Genomic DNA, 21,750 nt, shown 5'->3' with positions numbered 1-21,750 from the left:
GTTTGTTGATGATCCATTAAAACAAGCACTGCTGCCCTGGAAAATGCCAAGAGCCTCTTTGGACAAGAGCTTCTTTATGAAGAGACTAAAATGACTTCACAGAGAAGATGAAAACTGACTACAAGGGAACATAAAACAACCAAATACATATGCAAAACAGGCCCAAATAGACACAAAATTAAACAGTCAGTCTGTGGGGGGAGTAGTCATCTCTTTCAACCATCTGAATTATAGGTCTGCATTGCCATTTATTAACAGAAAAGGTAAAGCTTTTTCTCTTATCACTTCTGAAACAATAAAATCCAACACACTTTAATGCTTTAAATAAAAATGGTTTATTCTCTTTCAATATAGTTTTTGTTCTATCCGTAACAGAAAAGAGCCTCCATGCCACTCAGTGCTAAAACCTGGAACTGAAACTCAGGTGACCACAGTGTTGCAAAGACAACTGTCTTTACAGCAACAACACTGGCTTGATATTGATCCAACAACAATCAGTTTGCTCATTTTAAAAACACATTGAGGGTGATGTTGGGAGGGAGAGGGGAGAAGAGGGGGCTCAGATCTGATTTCAGATCTGATTTAGTTGTGACACGGGCCAAGCAGCGCAGATTCCCCGGGTTTTGTTTGGAGATGTTAATATCTGTGCACGTTTGTGTTTGCTGCAAAATTGACATCTTGCTCCAGTATGGCTGTTGATGTGGAGGCAGAGGCTTCTGCCACGAAAAGGTCACAAGTTGAGGTAACAAAGATTCTTCCTGAATGGACAGAGGATAAAAAAATTCCAACTGGTATTTATAATGATTCATAATGCTGGGTACAGTAATAAATAATTAGGGATGTCCTGATTAAGGTTTGATATCTGTCAAAAGAGTCCAAACAGATACTTATCCGCCTGCAGCAAATGTTTAGGAATCTCTATAACTTATTTCAACTTATTTTTCAAGAGCTTGTATATACAAATATTAGAAGTTTAGACACTTAAATTGTAGGGCTGTGCAATACAGACAAAATATTAATAAAATATAAATATTGCCATTAAATTTATCTTTTTTTTTTTTTTTTTTTTTTTTTTTTGTACTTTTTACTTATCCTGCGAGTTCATGTTCGCCACACCGGCTCATTCTCCGCATGTTGATACCAGTGACTGATACCAATCCTTTAAATAACAATTAGATTGGTACAGATCCCCATCATGTGGATAGGCTTAAGACCACAAATATTAACTTAGTAGGATGCTTCCATTAGTCAACCAGAGTTGCAAACATCTTTTCATTTCTGGATTCACACTATGGCACCTGGTTGCCATGTGAATTAATGGCATCACATCTCAATTACCTTTAATTGCTATAAACGATGAAAATTGGTCCAGGCATACTGTAAAAAGGCTAATAAATTATCTTTAGTGACAAGAAGAAAAACAAATAGTCCTGCAACAGCTAGCTCGGCCGTAACAGATCCCTGATCGACGATGGCCAACAAGGTTAGAAAAACTGACCTGCCAAGCTGAAAACTGCTTGTAAACCTCAGAGAAGGTGCTGTTTTAAAGGCAAAAGGGTTTTCACAGCAAGCTTATTTGGTTTGGCTCAGGAACTCCTTACTGCACATTGCAGGTGGTCATTGACAAATAAAAAATACTGGATTCATGCAGCTGGCTTTATGCAGCTGGCTTTGAATGCCTAAATGTTTGCACAGTACTGTAAATAAAAAAAATAAAATAAAGAGTGGATGCTGTGTGTCAGGTACCTGCTGTCTGGGTATCATGTTGCATTGGAGCTGCTTATTGCCTTTGTGCCATCTGAATTGGCATTTGCCTGTTCCTTCAACACAGGATCTGAGAAACAAGACACTGTCATTTTATCTGCATAAATACAGAATGAGGCAACAAGAAAAACAGACAGAAACAAATACACCTTAGGTGATGTAACCGGACCGTTAATGAACCGACTTTTTTTGCATGTTCATTTAAGAAAGAAAAAAATAACAGGCACAAAATTGGATAAAAACAATTTTAGTATCTGTTTAGTAATTTACTGTTTAAAAAATCTGATCATGTAACATTTTTACAGGTCAGATTTTGTTGGTAAAACAAAGGAGATTCCTCACCTGAGAATCCATTAACATTTAACATTTAAGTCTACTTGTCTCAGAGCCTAAAATAATTGGCAAGTGCAAGTGTCACAGCTGTATACAATTAAATAAATTAAAGCCTTTTTAATACATTTCAAATTAAATTAACATAAATGTTTCATGTTTTTAATTAGGAAGAAAAAAAGAGATATAATAAGTCACAAAAACTTTGATTTATCACTTGCTCACAAAAAAGTACTTTGTCCTGTGCACAGAAAACAACTGAGCCACGATAGCATGGTACTTACAGAAGTATGGGTGCTGCATGGCCTCGGCGGCCGTCAACCTCTGCTGATGGTCGTAGCGCAGCAGCTTGTCCAGAAGGTCCAGAGCTTCCGGACTCACCAGATGCTGGTTCTCTGACTGGATGAACTGCTCCCAGCGTTTCCGTGTTTGTCTGGAAATATATCACCAAAATTAATATATGACTGAATATGACACCCCATTCTTATTTAATACACAAGGTAACAGCACTGCTTGACATTTATGATGACAACCAGGCAAGTTGCATACAAATCGTCAGCAAAGGCAGCATGTTCTATTTTTGGCTGTTCTGAATAAATGTCAGTTCCAGTTTATAAAAGGATTGGTTTTAAAAATCCATTATTCTTTTGCTGATACCCACTGTCCCAGCAGGTCTTTGAAGCGAGTGTCCAGTTCTATGTGATATTTGTGCAGGTAGCCAAAGAGCTCATCTGTGCCAAGAACCTTAGCAATGCGGACCAGCTGAAAAACAACATACATTAAATATGTTACCTACATACAGCAAACATTATGTAAACATTATGCAGAGTATATAATTTTTGCCAATGGCCCTAAGCTTAAAATTGCATCACCATTTTTGAGGAAGATATGTTTTCACAACTATTACCTGATCATAGTTGTCTTGGCCATGAAAAAATGGCTCCTTCAGAAAGATCATGCTGGCCAACATGCAGCCCAGACTCCACATGTCCAAACTATAGTCATACATCTGGATGAAACAAATATCAAACACAAACAGCAAATTCTTGATTCATTATAACAAACCATCAGAGAAGTGTCTTTTTTAAAGAATTCTAAAGCAGAGTGAAGAACAGCTTGTACCTGATAGTCCACTAGCAGCTCGGGGCCTTTGAAATAGCGAGAGGCCACCCTCACATTGTATTCCTGAGCAGGATGGTAAAATTCTGCCAAACCCCAATCTATGAGTCGCAGCTGTGACACAAAAAAGAAAACCTACATTCATCTGCTTTGCATTTTCTGATAAGAGGATATGCAACACAATTGACACTTTTAGTTGTACAGTTACTTTGTCTTCCCTTTGTTCAAAATTTTATTTAAAATTAAGCTGCAGTGACAGTGTACTAGATTAAAGACGCATACTTCACTTAAAAGCGATTCTGAGTTTTAAACTGCTTTTACTTATTTCATCACACAATTTATATAAAAGTGATCTTTATTATTAGCCATATGATTGTAGTATATTTCTAATTGTGTTACTGACAGTTAAGTCACTGAACTGACCATGCATTTTATTTACAATAAGTAATGTAATAATAATAATAATAATAATAATAATAATAATAATAATAATAATATTAATAATAACAATTTGATATTTCTCAGCTTGTTCTCTGTAGGATGTAGGAAACTACTATCACGCAAACATTGAGGAAAAACTGTGACTTAATATTTTAGGCTGCCAGCACAAAACTTCTCTCCATATTACAGATTACTGCTTTTAGCCTGCACTTGAAATACTAGAAAAACATCTATATTTTTGAACAACTATAATCTAATAACTGGGGTAAATTATTTTCTTTATGCCATTAAAGAGCCATTTGCAGTAGTAATATTTTAGACTCAACTGTCAAGTTTCAGATGTGATCAGCCAAGCACCAGGCTACAGTTCCAAATTTCCTACACATACAATATACTTGGGCAGCCTGCCCAATGATATTTATTCCCGCCCAAGTATATTTGGCCATGCATTTTTTTGTTTTATCTATCAGAGGCAACAATGGCAGCTGCAAATCAATCAATTAGAGCACTATTTCTCTGTAGACAGTAGACTACTTATTTGCTGCTCAAAATGTCAAACAGCAGCTCAGCTCACCTGTCTGTAAATTTAATCTGTGATTACATTACTGACAGGACAGACAAAGCAAGTTGTCGGTGTGTTTGGTCTCTGCATGTTGGTAGAGAAGCAGGTTTTAACAGTGCTGTTTTTGATTGAGTCAATTTAAAATAAATAAATGCAAGTAGTAGTATGCTACAATACAAACCTATAAAATACAAATCAACATCTGACTAAATAAGAATAGAAGAGCTGATAATTTACTGTTTTTAATAAACTTTTGGTAAACTGAATTTAGCAAACCACTAATAAATATTACTAAGATTGTTTTATTGCAAACATAAGACAGTGGGACCATAAAAATCTGCATACTGGTGTGACTGCATTAAAGGTGTAAATTGAGAATTTTTCAAAATGCTTTACCGAAGATTTTTAAAATAATGGAGATATATTGTGTATCGTGAAAAATACTGATCTTATTTATAGGCCATATCATATCAGGCCATATTTTCTTTCTTATTTCCATAAATGTTTAACATTTATGGAAATAAGCTTTGTTGTTTTCTTGCCAAGTTGGATAAGCACCCTGATAGTATCTCATATCTGTCTATTCAAAAAAGCAATCATCGGGAGCAGAGAGGAATGGCTACTGTAGGTGGACTGTGCTCGTCTGGCACATAGTATTATATTAAACCTTGTCTGATAATGGATCAGGATTTAAACACAAGATAACTAAGACATACATATGTCATTCCTTCACAAGGCCACAGACTTTTGTGATGGATGACACAAACCTTCATCTATTTTACTTTTTATTGGGCCCTTGTTGGGCACCTGATTTCAGATGCTGAAAGAAAGACTTGACATTTAAAGGAAAAAAAAAAATTATCAAAATACAAATGTGAGCAGAACCTTTCTCAGCTGGTGGTCGATCATCACGTTGTGGGGTTTCACATCCCTGTGCATGATACCCATGCTGTGACAGTAGTCCAGAGCCTTAAAGAAAAGTCAGGCATATTCAGCACTTTTAATAACCATCATCTGTTCTGCATAAATTACTTTAACTATTTATTTTGTAATTTTCTTGATTAAAAGAATTTTGTGATAAGATCATCAAAACTATGTATTTTATACCTCCATTTAGTTTAGTTATTTTTGGGTTGAATTAAATTGTTTACATATGAAAAACTAGATTTTGGTCAGAAGAAAAAAATAGAAAAATATACATTAGACTTTAATCAAGGTCAAGGAGACTTCTTCAAGTCCCCAGTTTTGTCCAACAATCAGAGGCATAGCAATTAATACATTTATTGCTAAGTTAACAAAATAAAAATTAGGACTGTCATGAGAATTGACTAATCTTTTTTCAAGCACATATGGCACATATTTACTGATTCCAGCTTCACAAATGTGATTTTGTTTTCCTTGTACCATATGCAACAGTAAACGCAAAATCATATTTAAGAACATGCTGGATAATGGATATTAAACAATTAGCTGGTTAATGAAGATAACAAGAAAAGTAACAAACTCTCATATTTGAGAAGCCAGGAACAGACTGATTTGGCTTAAAAGATTATTGTATTATCTGAATTGTTGTTAATTTTCTGATAACCAACAAAGTTGGTTTAATTAAATCTTCTGTTTCTTGTATATTTTCTTGGATTTGTCATTTGATTACACTTTGTTTCTTTTCATTTAAAGAAAATAACCATTCAAACCACGCAACTGTATAATTATTCATGTAATAGCCACATCCCTTTAGTCATGGTAGCAACCTACTTCACAGAAATAAAGTCTGGACACAAGAATAGGTTTAGTGTAAACTAGATGTTTTTTTTTACCTTAAGCAGCTCGTACATGTAGTAACGTATATCATAGTCCGTCAGCTTCTGGTAAAGCTCCTGGTGGAGAGATGGAAACAGGTTTATGTATAAAAGTATTAGTTACGTGATATTAACAGTTCAATCCCTCTCTACACATGTATAACATAACTGAAGGGTTATGCATGTTATTAATAATGGATAACAATGGCTTTGCATGGATGGTAACTGCTGCTAGTACGTGTATAATGTTGGCCAAACTCAAGTACCTTAAAATCTGTGTTATTGATGCACTCAAAGACAAGCGCTGGTGTTCTGGACTGCAAAGAGAGGACAACACAAGGCTTAACTGAGGAGAACAGCAGGTAGGTGGAGATCATTATCACTGCATGGACACACACACAAACATATACGCGGACACACACACAAACATATACACACACAAACATATACGCACACAAACATATACGCACACACATATACGCACACACACGCACACTTAAAAGCATGATTGGATTATCACTGCTGACATACTAACATGCAGCAAAGGGACTGCAGATTTCTAACTCACCACAGGATCTTTGACTGTGTCAACCAAGCGAATGATGTTGGTTCCCCCACGCAGATTTTCAAGAATTTTGATTTCCCGTTTAATCTTCTTCTTCTTCACGGGCTGTGGATCAAAACAAGTGCTTCAAAATAACAGAAAAACAAATACATTTATTCAAGACTTACGTGGAGATATTCAAAAACACACCAGGACTTTGCAGCACTTACCAAATTAAGTTTTTAAAGATCTTTTTAGGACAGCAGAGATTGCAATTCAATACATTTTTATTCAAAAAAAAAAATCCTTTAATCCTTTTGCTCACATTACCTGACAGCTCCTTTAAAAATTAAATATGCATATGGAAGTCTACAGTCCAAGTTAAAACTAAAACCTAGTTAAAACTAGTGAAAGAGGACCAAATGTTTCACAAACCCAGTTTAATTAACTGGAAGTGGAACAAAGTTAGATTAATTTTCATGCCTGCAGGAATAAAAGGCAGGGTTCTTTACACTGCTGATTTAAGACAAGAGGATTTCGTTCCCAACCATTTTCTTAATAGAGACCCTGCTATTACCAAGAAAATATTACCAAGAAAGTGCAAAAATATAAAACTTCAGTTTTGCACCTCTGCAACACAAATTTAACAAACTCACTTTTTTTGTGTGTGAAATGAGTTCATCACTATAGACCAGTGTCTCTCAATCCTGGTAGTCAAGGACCCTACTCTGCCTGTTGTCCAACTATTTCTAGCATTTTTCCCCAAGGTGGAGGATACCATCTGAGATCAGGGTGGAGTGGGGAAGACAAAGTGAATTTTTTTTTTAGCCTTCTGATTGATGAAAACACCTGATTCAGGTAATCAGCAGTGGGTACTTCAGGGTTAAAAAAGGGGTCCTAGAGAAACAGCTTAGAGATCTACTGCTCTACACGTCAATCGCAATCTACCCATCAATCGCAAAGGTAGAGTGGGTAGATCGCATGGAATTAAGAAAGTAGACGTCAGCCCATCATCCGTCCTCACTATGAAATTTGTCACTTGATTGACGTACAAGGCAGCCAGTCTGACATCTGACTTTTTCTGACACATGGGTCACCGTTCATGCGCATGCATACAAAGTCGCCAAGTGCTGCAAACCTCTAGCAAGCTAGCGAGATAACCTCCGGAATATGCATCCCTGGCTGATTCTATTCAGTGCAAGTCATCAGAGTACGGTAATGACAAAAAATGTACAGAGTTGTATTGTGAAATATGGATTAATGTAGTTATGCTACACCAACATATATTATGCACATAAAGAATTCACAATATATTAATAAATAAATATAGGTTTTGTATTTTGCTAGTAGGTAGATCATTTTGACTTGGTCATTTTATAAGTAGCTCAAAAGACAAAAAAGTGTTGGCACCCCTGCGTCTAGACAGTACTGTATTAGCCATAAGTGGCCACCAGATGTCGCTGACATTTGAAGTAGAATTTCAGACATTGTTTAGTAAGTTCAGACATGTAGGAACATTTGTGTCTATTCTGGTATTTATTTAAATAACAGAGCTATATTTAATGAGCATATTCTACTTTCCGTATTTTACCACAATGCATTTTCTCCCTCCTTAAGAATATGAAAAGCTTTTTCCTGCTCACCTGCTGTTATTGTCTCACACGATTAAGCCTATCAGCAAAGTCCCTTGATATCAGTGGGCACAATAAATAGCATCTGTTCAATAGTAGGTGCAAAATGGCTTTTTAAAAATTGAGTTTATATACTCATATGATGTTTGATTATTTTCAGGCAGAAATTAACAAACAAAGTAAAAAGAGGGGGTAGGTTCTGAGAATAGATTTCTATCAAATGTGGGGAAAAAAACTAAAACAACAAATGCTCATACAGAGAATAAAAACTCAATAGTAAACAAGGGCTCACCTTAAGGATTTTCACCACCACTTTCTCATTGTTGGTCACATTTATGGCCTCAAACACTTCACTGTACTTCCCTCTACCCAATTTACGCACCAACTGATAGTTGTCCTGATTGCTGAAGAAAATGATGGAAAAATTAAGCAGGAATAAAAGGAAATAAGCTCTCTGAACAAAACACATGCAAAACAACAAAATGACTCATTAGGCAATTAATAAGTGCTTAAGTGGTATAATAATTAAGCAGTTAATTTTGAGAAGAGGTTACTCATTTAAGTTATTCATGAGGTAAAACCCCCCAACCATTCTTTAATTCCAGAACAAAGTTTCAATTTGCAAAGGATTTTATGCAAACAACCAAACTGACTCACTATTTTGGGATCATCAAATATATAATAGTGCCTTTAAGGAAAAGTGCTACACACTAAATTACAAGTTGTGTATTCTTAGAAAAAACCCTAAAATATCCAAGAGGAGCAAGATTCCAACATTGTATAAATTAAAAGTGTTAAAAATAATTTAACACTTTTATTTTAAAAATACTTACATATAACCGTATATTTAATTTTAATATCTATGTTGGCAGGCCTGCAGTATTGCATGCTATGTAACATTAGGATTATATTACTATTTAGAAGGAGAAGCTTTGTTAATTAAAACTTTTGAAAACTTAGCAAATATGATAATGCATATAATACAATATATAACAGATTAACAATATAACAATTGAATTGTACCTCCAGTTTGGCACATGTGCATCATAGTCCCAGTACTCTCTGTTCTTCTGTGTGTTGACATCGGTGTAAACCCGAGCCTTGCTGGTAGCCGGTGTGGATCCGGGCATTGCTAGCTTTGGGGCCCCGTGTTGAGGACTTTCACCTCTCGCACAATATTTGTTGGCTTGATACTGGAAGGAAACACACTGACTCTCCAGAATATGTGGCTCTATGTGGATCCCTGTGCTGTGTTTACCATTGGCTCTGGCTGCTTGTGCCTTTTGATGAAATGAGTCTGATGCTGCTGTTGTGCAGAATGACAGAGCAATGAGGACAGAGTGTGGGAAGCCTCTGAGCAGAATATTAGGCAGAATGGGATGAAGAGTCGCCAGCTGCAGGAAGACCGGGGAGAAGAAAAAACAGACTGAAGCAGAGGAGAGAATAAAATCAAGGGTGAAATCAAACTGAGACTAAACTTGGCTTCAAAGAAGGGCTGGGCGATAAGACGACAATAATTACCGCACAAAAACTTTTACTCGATAGAAATTAAAGACATGGTCAATAGAGCTTCAATACAACTTATTTACATCAGGTTTTGACAGACAATACAAAACAGCCAATAATAAGGGAAAAGGTGCTGCACCAAACCAATCATGTGGCTGGAATCTGTTGAGAGTTTAGGGTAACAGCAAGCATCGACACGAGTGCTAATCTTTGGGCTCATGCAACCGTGATCACCAGCACGTCAAGAGTGGGAGTGAGTTAAAATAGAAAATGCCAACAGAACAGAACGTATCCTAGCTCAAAAGACAAGCTTATTGTTGAAATAGGCTCTAAGCAATTCGGTAGCATGGAGATATTTTGGCTATTTAAAGTCCGACAATAACCAGACTAGCGTGCATTGCCAAGCATGTTCCCACAAAGACAGCTAATAAGACAATTTTTTTTAATCATATACTGCCAATCATATACTTTATCATATCATATCATATACTGCCAAAAGTTAAGATTTGACCAACAAATTAAGTGTTGTCCTAAACAATCTAAAAGGTTCTGAGGTCAGAAATTAGATTTTAGTTTATTATATATTCTTATTTTTAATATTTGAAATAGTATAATGTTCTGCAGTGCATTTGTCAAGTTCAAATTATGACAGAATAAATAATATTACACCTAATAATATTAATTAAAACTTATACCTCCTCATCATACTAAAAAGGAAAATTTAAGGAAACACTTATTTTATGACTGGCTTCTGACTAGTTCATCTATTACATTTGAAGATAAAAACATAAAATCACTTTTTAAACTAATATAACATAAACCTTAAGTCTAAAAAAAAAAAAACAATCACAACATATTTTCCTAAGAAAAAAAATCCTTCCAGTTTGTGAAACCTTTAGCCCGTTTACGTTGTGAAAACACAAAACATGGACAATACATGTCGCTCATTATACTGGAGAAAACAGGCAAAACAGAGATTTCAGTTTTTTTGATCTAGCTGGCCACCTTACACCAATCAAAGTTAAAAAGACTTGTGAGCTCTAAATTAGATAAATACAGATACTTTACACTTTGCCCCAAATCCCTTGTCAGAAATAACAGCCAGTTTGTAAGATATGAGCCAGTATTGTGGGAAATGTATCCACATGAGAACCAGTTTACCTGCCTCTGATGACTAATATACCATCGTCCTCTTTTACAACTTACACCCCAATCCTTCGGAGAAAGCAGAAAAAAGTCAACTTATTGCATTTTCTTCATCCACATCACATTAGACCTGAGCCGTCTTAAATAAAGTACATTTGAACTGATCAAGCCTTAACTACATTAACACAAAAACACGAATATACCCTGGCAGACATCACAAACAGCAGAAGTGACAGGTGTAAACGCTACTGCTTGTTTTCTCGTCATAACCAGTTTCCCCCAAAAAAACCCAAAAAGTGTGTGGAGACCGTCACGACACGGAATCTACGGGGCCTTTTCACCACCACCACGAATACCTGTTATTGATAATTTCTCTAAATCTAGAATACAATAAGTTCGCTCGTTAATATAACACCATTTTAGCATTTAAACCAATCTGGGAAACAGGTCAGAATTATTTACGGTCATTTCATCTAACGCTAACTAGCTAACGGTAAGCTAACTGCTAGTTACGCTGACCAAGCTAAACGTTGCTTAGCAAATGATAAACCATACATTCTAAACCTAGAATCCCTCAAGATGAACGCACATACATCTTAATATTCACATTGTTACGTAATCGACAGATTTATGGACACCAGGCAATCGTTGGCGACATTAGTAAAATATGAAATCAATAATGGGGCTAATGTTAGCAGGCTAACCTCGTCGTAGAAATATCCGAGCTCAAAGGAAGTCCGGCCGACATGAACGGTAGCTCGTTAGCACCGGCAGGACGTTTCTGTCTGTACAGCGACGAGGATCCTCCAAATCTGAAGATACCGATGGTGTGTGTAACATCAGCAGGATGAGGAATTTAATAATGTTGTCAGATGGGTGGTGTAGGTTCGTTAGCAGAAGCAGGATGAGCTTTGCGGTAAACATCCCCCGGAAGTAAACCATGAGACTCAGTGACCTGAAAATCCATCACTGAACAGCTTTTTTTCTCCCTCACTGAACAGCTGTCAGGGGTAAGACTGGGTCAGTCAGACGTATTAACAATAAACGGTAAATTCTATTACTATTATATTGAATTGCAAACCATTTCCGTTTAAGTAGGTTAACAGTAGATCTTCGATAAATGCAGCACAATAAAAGCCCGGCACATCGACATTTTATAACTAAATTGATGCTTACTGTGACATATTAAATGTTACCAAAAATGATGGATTTTGAATGGATAAAATTAACTTTATAAGTAAGTTTTTGGACAGTTACACTTCTATTTTCTTCTTAATAGTCTATGTTTCATCAAGTTAAATATAAAATAATGGATAAGCTACAACATTAAATTGCCAAGTCTAAACTTTAATTTGAGTTGTTTAATAGCTTTTTTAACACAGTTCTAATCTTGCTCCAAAAAGGAAAGTGTGGAGAAAATAGAACCCATTACACAAAGCTCCACCTCATCTGTCAAATGTGTTGGTGTAAGGTCATATGTATGTTTATTTGCCAGCAGAACTGCACAGCCAGTTTGAAACTTTAAAATCTTACAAAATTACTGGATACATATGAAGAAACATTTTTATTGCTTTTACTTTAGAGAATATAAGTGTAAAACAAGTTCATGTGAACAGAAAAAAATACTATAAACTACCTAAGCTACTGTACATCAGCCGGGTGAGGCACAATTAAAAAATACCAGACCTCTTACACTAGCAAAAGATACATTTACATTTGGTCATTTGCCAGACACGTTTATCCAAAGTAACTTACAAGTGAAGGTCAAAAAACCAAATCATTTCTTTAAAGCAAAGAAATGATTCTGTTTCATAAGATGCAAATGCAATATAGGACATGTAGGAATAGTTTTTTTTTCTGTTTTTACCTTTCAGTGGATAGGAAGCTATGCAAGAGTTGTGTTTATTTATTGGTAGTGAGGCTGCTGAGCATGCAGAGTTTGGTAGCTCATTCCACCATTACAGGACCACTGAGCTGAAGAGCTTTGTTGGAACCACTAGATGCTGTTCGTTGGCAGAGAGCAGTGGGCGGGAGGGATTGTGGACCTGGATAAGGGAGTTCAGGTGGACATGTATTTGACCACTCTGTTGGTGAGAGTCAGAGCTTTGAAACTGATGCAGGCAGCTACTGTAAGCCTGTGCTGAAATCCATAGAGTGGTGTGACGTGTCCTGTTTAGCTGATCAAAAATAAGATATGCTACTGAATTTTGGATTATCTTCAGGGGTTTGATTGTTCACAGTGATAGCCCTGCCTGCAGGGCATTGCTGATGGGGATACCACCCTTTATTCCCCATGTACATCAGTGAGCCTTGGTAATTGGTGGTAGGCCCTGACCACTGCAGATCAGCAATAATAGCCTTGGCACAGTGAACTAGTCATCGCAATTTGGCCCTTGTCAAAGTCAAAGCCTATTTTCTTCTTCCAACATATCAAGTTTAAGGACAAAGTGGTAACGCTGCTTTATACACCGATTAGGCATAACATTATAACTACCTGTGCAACTTAATGCAATCCAATACAGTGGCTCTGCTATGAATTCTACTTTTACAAGTTTATAATATTTCAGTTTTTAGGTTAAAACTGTCGTTATTTCAGATGCTCATAATATTATTCCTGGTCAGTGTGTATTCCTCTTGCTTCCAGTTGCTATTGTAACTAAATAATCAATGTTATTTATGTCAATATTCAGTAGAAGTTCTGGCTGATCGGATTAATTGATGTAAAGCAAAATCAACAGCCATCTCTCTGTATACAAATAGCACATTTTAATGTTAACACACTTGTTTTTTTAAATGTATAATTGTGACATATGCAAATACTGTAAAGGGGAATACATTCCTAAGTACTGACACAGTATGGTAACATGCGATAGTTATTTTTTATATTCTTGAAGAATGACGAAGGGCCTGTTTTATCTTTTTCTGCTTCCTAAGATGTTTTAATACTTCTTTTTATACATAAAAATAGACTTTTAAAAACATTGTTAACTGACTCTCTTTGGATTTTGGGCCGTTTTTAAGACTTAAGTATGAGGAATTCACCAGATAGTGCACCTTGGACAATGTTTTCTAGGTTTGTTGTTTTTACCATTTTTGACCCAAGGACACATTGCCTGTAGTAGAATTAAATGCAATGCAATAAATAAATGAAGATACATACTTGTTTTTATAAGGGTGGTTTATTGTAATTGTCTGTATACAATATGAACAGGAGTCTATATTTGATATACATGTGTAAATCAAACGCTTCATGACACTCGTTCATGCTCCTTGATGAGGTTTTGAAGCAGACTTACCAGGACTTAAACCATACCACAGTCCCCATCCATCCCATCAGTTGCCCATTACTCACTTTGTCCATGATTTATAAACCCCTAAAACCTTCTTTTAAATATACTGCAAAGATTGTACAGAATATAGAAATCCACAGTTAACTAAAATACACACTTTTTAACTTTATCCCCATCATGAACCACACATAAGTTGCAACTTTGAGGCTACTCTGAATTATCTTCGTAATGTCTGGCCTGCACAAGGAAGAGGCTAGATTCATGTGAGGATATTACAAGGCCAATTTTAGGAAGAGGAAAAAAAACCCCACACATTAGTTTGTTAGATCTAATCTCACACAGTAACTAATGCAGCTAGTTTGTGGCAAGTGACTACTATACTGTCTGGAAGTCTCATCTGGTTAAATCTTGTGACAATCCATCACGAACTGAAACTAAGGTGCCTGCAAAATACTGCAAGCTCATTCATAGTGAATACAAAAGCAGGTAACATAAGCACTATACAGTTTTCAATGTTTACATAAGCGTATACACACAATCTATAATATAACAGAGTAGACTATGCCATGAATCAGTAGTCATAAATATTACATTGTGCATGTTCTATTGCACATGTCAAGTGTTTGTATGACAAGGTAGGTATTGGTTAGTTACCTAGATGTCATTTGTTTTAATACAAAGATGCAACAACACAGATTTTGTAGGACACAGGCTATACATTTTCACAAATTTACTTGTTTTTTCCTTCTTCTTATAATGTTTTCCTAAATAAACCAAAGCTATAATACAACAGTGATATTAAAGTGTGATAAATATTCATGCACAAACAGATGATTCTACCTAAGATCTAGTATGTGAAAAGATACTGCTGCACAAGCCAGCCGCTGAATATGGGTGGGTTTTGGCTATACTGGACATGAAATGAACAAAAATCACAAAATGAGTGATCGGTAAAAAAGGCACATGGATTGCAGAGGAGCTTAACATGAGCACACACGTATCTGACGACTGTCTGGAAGTTCTTGTCATCTTTCTCAACAACAGACTACAGTTACAAAACAGACGATCACATGCACAGAATAGGGTCCCACTCTCAGTAGACACAAAATCAAGATCTTCCCAAGACTTCTTCATTCTCCTTTTCCATGTGTTCCAAAACAATAGGAGGGATCCTAATCCCCTTGGTTGTTTTAGGGTGTTTTGCCTTTTACTCAACGAAGGATGAGAATGAATTAAGTCTTATTAATACTAAAAACCATTAAACATAATTAGTAGGTGCAAGTTATAAACTACGAATGGGAAAGCAGATGCTGGCACACATTGCTTTGAGGGCAAGTGTCATATTTGCAGCCCGAGACCAATGTACAGCTGTTCATGGGATGCAGGGAGCTTCAGGGAAACTCTCACCCTCAGCCGTGTGCTGGACAGTGTGCTCCTGTAGAGCTGTGAGGTCAACAAAACGCTCTCCACACCACACACACTTAAACTGTGTCTCCCGTGAGTGCACACTCTGGTGCTTGGCCAAGTGCTCACGTTGCTTGAAGCTCTTGTCACAACTGGCACACTTGAAAGGCTTTTCCCCAGTATGAACTCGGCGATGGCGCTGCAACTCAGATGAATACCTGAAGCGCTTTTCACAGTCAGGACATTTTAGCGGCTTCTCTCGGGTCGGGTCACAGCGGTGCTGAACAAACTCCGACGATGACACAAAGCGCTTGTCACACAGAGAGCATTTCAAGGGCTTCTCTGTGCAGTGAGAGTTCTGGTGGCGTTGCAGCGTGGAATTCTTTTTGTAACCCTTACCACACACGTCGCATTTGTAGGGTTTCTCTACTTCACCCCCACATTTGTGCCTCAAGAGTTCTCCTGATTGGCTGAAAGACTTCTGACAGGATGCACATTTAAACAGACTTTCCATTCCATGAACCTGCTGGTGGTAAAGCAGGTGGGATGGCTGAAGGAACCCCTTATCACAGAGGTTACACTTAAAAGGGCGATCAGCTGGATTTTTGTGAGTACGACGGTGGCGCACAAGAGCATATTGCTGCTTGAAGCTCATCTGGCACTCCTCACACTGGAAAGGTCTCTCCTCCGAGTGTGTGCGTTCATGCTGCCTCAAGTCAGATGGGCGCTTGAAGCTCTTCCCACATGAACCGCAGCGGAATGGCCTTTCCCCTTCTGGCTGGCATTGATGGTGCAGGAGTTCAGACGACTCCTTAAAGTGCATCTCACACAAATTGCACTTGAACAGGTGCTCGCCCGAATGAGCGTACATGTGCCGCACAAGGTGAGAGCGGTGCTTAAAACTCTTCTCACATACAGCACATTTATATGGCCGCTCAGAGCTGTGTGTACGCTGGTGGTGTGCCAGATGTGAAGACTGGCTGAAGCTTTTATCACATGTGTCACATTTGTATGGCTTTTCACCAGTGTGTACTCGCTCGTGGCGGGTAAGCTCTGACAAATGTCGAAAAGACTTATGGCACACTGAGCACTTATATGGCCTATCTGGTGCAGAGGCCTCAAACGCAGAAGGAGACGAGGCACTGATTGCTGCACCACCACTGGATGGCTCACCAGTGGAGGGCTGCTGGGGGTTGGCAGCTGACGAAGTTGGGGTGGCGTTTCCAGAACCTGGCCGGTAGGTTTTCTCACAAATGGAGCACTTCATCGGGTTGTTTCCATTGCCGTGAGAGTTGTGATGCTGAGCCAAGGAAGTGAGCAGTGAAAAACCCATCTTACACACGCCACACACAAAAGGCTTCTGCTCCACCTGCACACACTGATGCTCAAGCAGGTCTGTGGCCTGGCTGAAGATCTTCATACACTGCGTGCACTGAAAGGATCGGTCTTGGCTCACCATGCACTGGTGCTCATGAGGGTTGGCCAGGTGAGATATGTCATGGCCACAGGCTCCACACTTGTGCCCTCTCTCACCTCCTACTTGTAAGGAGGGTTGCTGGGCTTGGACAGAGTGCTGCTGGCCATGCTGGGGCTGCTGCATGGAGGCATCTGGCTGCAGGACGACTCCGTACACAGTGCATCCCAGAGTGTTGTCCGCTCCCTGTGGGAGCGTGTGCACAACAGAGGGTGGAGCCACTGCATGTTGCTGCTGCCACGCCTCTGTCATCCTTCCAATTCGCATACAGGGATTCAGTGCTCAGTAAAAGGTTTTTTTCCCAGCACCAAACCGAGAAGGTGGTTGTAGTTTGAGAAATGCTAATCAATACACTGAGAGCAGCCGAGTGATTTGTGTCTTTATGCACGTCCTCTGAGATAGGTGGCAAAACCTAAAGTGAAAAAAAAAAAGAAAAAAAACCAAACAATTTTTAAATGTTACAGAAATTGCAAAATATATAATATGAGAGCACAAGGATGGGGAGTTACCATAGTTTCCAACATCGGCCATTATAAATATCCATGTTCAGGACAGAAACACAAATTTGCAAGATTTATATTTACTGCTTACATAAATCAGAAAAGTAACGTTATTTCACTATATGTAGTATCCAGTTAAAGAATGAGTATGTCTATCTAATCAGTTGACAGATAACTATTTAATGTTTTTATACGTTATTCATTGCTTAATGAAAAAATGTTTCAAGAATGCAAAACATTAGCTGAAACAGTCAGTCTATTAGCCCACTCAAATATAATCTGCAACTAGTTCGTTAACTAATGGATAGTTCTAGTCATTTATCAAACACAATTATTTAAGAAATATGAAAGTTTCTGTAATGAGAGGTATCATTGCTTTTTGTTGTTTTACATCATTTTCATTTGGACAGTTAGTTTGACAATTCATAGACATTTTATAATTTTACCCGTGGTTCAGCTAAGGTGTTGGGGAACTTCTTCGTTCTTCCATAGACTACAATAATGAATAACTGAGAAAATTAAAGTAAGTGAATATTAGTTGCAGCCCTGACCGGTGGGACAGACTAGAACTGTTGAGGACGTCAACTGGAACACCATGATGTTGTGATGGGCGTCTATCACCATCTCCTTAAGTTTTATTAACCCATTGATTAACCGATTAATCGTGAAAACTACAGGCAGATTATTCAATAATAATATTAAGAAGAAGAAGAAAAAAATAATGCTAACGTTAGCTGCAGTCCTAACAGAAACAAACCGCCTATTTGCAAGGCCTAAAGCTTGTTCATTGTTTCTTTAGGAAACAAATATAAACGTACACGGTGAAGACCGTTGTCTGTGAGACAGATAACATGGTGAGATGTTACCTACACACTTTTCCCAAAGGGAAAAACTCCCAAAAACGAACATTTAAAAAGAAGAACGGGGCTCGGTCTATTTCCTGAAGCGCTACTCGGACACAAAATGGTTCAATTCCCCAGCTAATCGTGTATTTAAAACATACATGATGCACATTTTCTTCCGATATACAGTTTGCTCTATTCCGCTCATTTTGCTGGAAACAACTTATGATTTACCCAAAAGTGTTATAAGAAATATGCTTATGTAGCTGGCTGGGAAATGTTAGCTTGTCAGCTGCGGCAGCGTAACATTGGCTAACGGCTAACCGCTGCTGCTAACTAACGCTACTAAACAACTGGACTTCCTTTAAAATGATCACCATTTAAAATCTCTTATGCACAAATACGTATTGCCCATCTTTCCCTGTAATATTTTGCACATAACTATAACACGGCATAACGCGAATAAGGCAGCACACTCAGTAAGCTATCGTCGCTTCGGTCGAAATGCCGCTTAATGAAAGGCCACAATAACAGGTTTAGCGTTTGATACGAGCCTTCCTTCCAAACGGACCCCAAATCAAACTAGGCCTCCCCGAAGCTGCAGGGGAAAACCCGCCTCCTGCAGCCGAGACTCACACATCTGCAAATAACACCATTTACAAAAAACAAAAACAATTCCCGATAACTTACTTGGGCTTCTTATCGACGGTTTTCACTCCCGTCTATAGCCAGGGGTCGACAACTTTAGCTAACGTTATATTTAGGACTCGGAGGACCGGCGGTAGAGGGGATGCGGTTGAAGCCGGACGCCATCCTCCTGCAGACGGACGGACACCGGAAACCGCCACGCAGCGAGCTGCCGCCGCCGCCGTGCTGCTCCCGCTACACACGATCCATGCTGGAGGTTCAATGGAGAGCCTGAAATAATACCAGGTGGAGATAAAGTGCTCCTAGAGTTCCCTTAAATAATATTTTTACACAATGGCGAATACGAGCTTGTTAGGATTAATAGAAAATATGTTTCCTCATTAGAACAGCAGGGGGAGTGTTTCTCTCAATCTGTCAGTAAAAACATTGAGCTGCATCCAGGCCCTGGCTTCCACCAGAAGTCTTAGGATTAGTAAATTTTTTTTCTATGTATATATATATATATATATATATAGAGAGAGAGAGAGAGAGAGAGAGAGAGAGAGAGAGAGAGAGAGAGAGAGAGAGAGAGAGAGAGGAAACAACATACGTTTACCAAAGTGCTCAAAAGAAGAAATTAGATTTTTTGAACGGTGTTTACAGTTGAATAATAAAAAAACACAGGAATGAGGATATTAGTAAATGAATAAAAGCAATGTGTGTCTGCATAAAACCATAAAAACATGACAACAGAAAACAAATCAGTCTGACCAGTAAATTCTTCACCTATCCCAAGGTTGATGGAAGTAGAGGCCTCTTAAAGAAATGCCTATAGAGGGATGGTGATGAGGTAAAGAAAAGCTTGGCGAGAGGTGCAGGACAATAAAATTCAGAAATAAATGAAAAAATAATAAAATTAAAATACATATCTTCAAATTTAAAGAAAAACTCCCAAAAAGATTATTGCAGCTTTTTGACTAATAGGGTCTTTGTGCTCATTAAAGTTTGGAAATCTACTTTAAAAATACATTCAAACATTAGTTTTGTATTATATTAGTAATTAGTAGAGAGGCCAGTAGTTCTTACAGTTTTACTTCTATCACATAAAACTGTCTCTTCATAGTACTACAAACAATATCAGGAACTGGCCAGGGCATTTAGTATTCTCCTGTTTTGTTTTGGAGTATCCTTTTATTATGAATAGACTCATGCAGATGAAGTAACAACATAAACAAAACTTTGATCATTCATTCATCTCTTATCTATAACCACTTAGCCTATTCAGGGTCACAGGGGGGTGGAGACTACCTCAGCTGTCATTGGGCAAAAGGAGGAATTAAAAAAAAATAAAGTAAAAAAATAAAAATAAAATTAAAAAAACATTTAACAATTTTGGTATAAACTGGAACCAACTGTGATCTAAACAACTGTACTGTTGGAGCTCACTTGTGCAACATGAGAAAAATTACCTGCAGTCAGGTTCAGAAGTCTGGTGGGACGCCTGGGACTGAAAGAGAGATATTTAGGCCATATTGTAGTGTATGTATTGTACTGTAAAATTAAACAATTGGAATTTTTTAACGATGTTGAATGTTACACTTAAGCAGCAGAATTTTTCTAATCTTTTTTATACAACAAGAACAATATCATTAAAGAAATTGTTTCATCTCAGTTAAATTGAGAGTCACAGAGAAATACTGTATATACTCAAAATATCTGCTTTTCTGCTTACAAGAGTAAGTAATTTAACAAAAACTAAAGATCAATGGATTGCTGTCGCCATAGCAGAATGTGTTTTGTGTGTTTTTACGCTGGATGCCTTTCCTGGCGCAACCCTCCCAGTTTATTATTGGACCATGGCCTTCTGCATCCCAACCGAATGCTCTACCACTAAGCCACCAGACCCCCTAAGTAGTTTAACAAGAACTAATGTGGACTAATTGTCAGTGAATATTATACTATAAAGTAAATTAAAAAAGAAAGTGTAGGGAAGTTAGGCTGACTTTTAAAGAGCAAATGCAAATAGTTTCACAAAAATGCTATGTCCCATTGTACTTACCTTGTCACATGTTCTGATTTAATTTGAATACAGAATATAGGAGCCAATCTTCTTGAGAGATGTTGAGATGACCAGATCACACAATATCATCTTAGAAACACTGTCTCCTTCGCATAGTGCTTTACTCAATTATGACATATTTTTACAGTGCATGATACTATATCTACAAAGAACTAAAACCACCTCAACCATAGGTCAAATGGATAACCATTAGGATCTATTAAGCACTGAATATATTTATAGGCTGTGCTGTACTTCCAAAAAGTAAGTTCCCAGGTGCTTTGTAAATTATATACTTACCCACTGTTTGCATATTATTGAAATTAAACTATAATCCTGAATGCAGAATAGCTAATGAGAGAGATGCAAATATAGCCATAAAAACGTATTATCAGACTCAGTACTGAGACTCTTTTGCTTTCTCCAGTCTTGTTTAAGTGGAATAGCTTTCGAAAATGTAGTTAGATGACTACCAAGCAAAATGGATAAAATCCTTTTTAGTTCATGTAATTTTATTTTAGAAGTAGAGTGTGTACTATACTGCATATTGATATTGTACATAAAGTTAATCCATAATATATATATTGGAAATGTGGGCTGTTGGTTTGTATATGAATAACCAGAATGAATTTATTGCATTATTCAGTAAGTTGGATAGGCTGTCTTAGAACGTCCTTGAACAATTAAAAATAGTTTGGTAACATTTTGGTAA

At 37.5% G+C, this 21,750-nt stretch overlaps 2 protein-coding genes across 4 annotated transcripts; both read right to left on the bottom strand.

Moving 5' to 3' along the window:
- Positions 1-15: 15 nt before the first annotated feature.
- csnk2a2a (casein kinase 2, alpha prime polypeptide a) lies at positions 16-11,790 on the bottom strand. Of its 2 annotated transcripts, XM_067495393.1 has the most exons (13): positions 11,547-11,789; positions 9,214-9,584; positions 8,483-8,594; positions 6,584-6,685; positions 6,282-6,332; positions 6,034-6,093; positions 5,102-5,185; positions 3,217-3,327; positions 3,002-3,103; positions 2,756-2,856; positions 2,379-2,527; positions 1,747-1,834; positions 16-758 (listed from the first exon to the last, which is right to left on the bottom strand). In XM_067495393.1, the coding sequence occupies exons 2-12, from the start codon at positions 9,318-9,320 to the stop codon at positions 1,761-1,763; spliced, it is 1,053 nt and encodes a 350-aa protein (XP_067351494.1). In that variant the 5' UTR covers positions 9,321-9,584; positions 11,547-11,789; the 3' UTR covers positions 16-758; positions 1,747-1,760. The 2 variants fall into 2 exon arrangements, with proteins under 2 accessions (XP_067351494.1, XP_067351495.1); XM_067495394.1 differs by lacking the exon at positions 16-758 and having other exon boundaries at positions 1,746-1,834; positions 11,547-11,790.
- Positions 11,791-14,828: 3,038 nt separating this feature from the next.
- Positions 14,829-19,404, bottom strand: LOC137114557 (zinc finger protein 319). Of its 2 annotated transcripts, none has more exons than XM_067495364.1 (2): positions 19,043-19,404; positions 14,829-17,422 (listed from the first exon to the last, which is right to left on the bottom strand). In XM_067495364.1, the coding sequence occupies exon 2, from the start codon at positions 17,275-17,277 to the stop codon at positions 15,505-15,507; it is 1,773 nt and encodes a 590-aa protein (XP_067351465.1). In that variant the 5' UTR covers positions 17,278-17,422; positions 19,043-19,404; the 3' UTR covers positions 14,829-15,504. The 2 variants fall into 2 exon arrangements, with proteins under 2 accessions (XP_067351465.1, XP_067351466.1); XM_067495365.1 differs by lacking the exon at positions 19,043-19,404 and adding an exon at positions 17,957-18,930.
- Positions 19,405-21,750: the final 2,346 nt, after the last annotated feature.

Source organism: Channa argus, chromosome 2, assembly GCF_033026475.1.
Source record: "Channa argus isolate prfri chromosome 2, Channa argus male v1.0, whole genome shotgun sequence".
NCBI classification, from domain to species: domain Eukaryota; kingdom Metazoa; phylum Chordata; class Actinopteri; order Anabantiformes; family Channidae; genus Channa; species Channa argus.
This window is presented reverse-complemented; position numbering and strand designations above follow the sequence as displayed.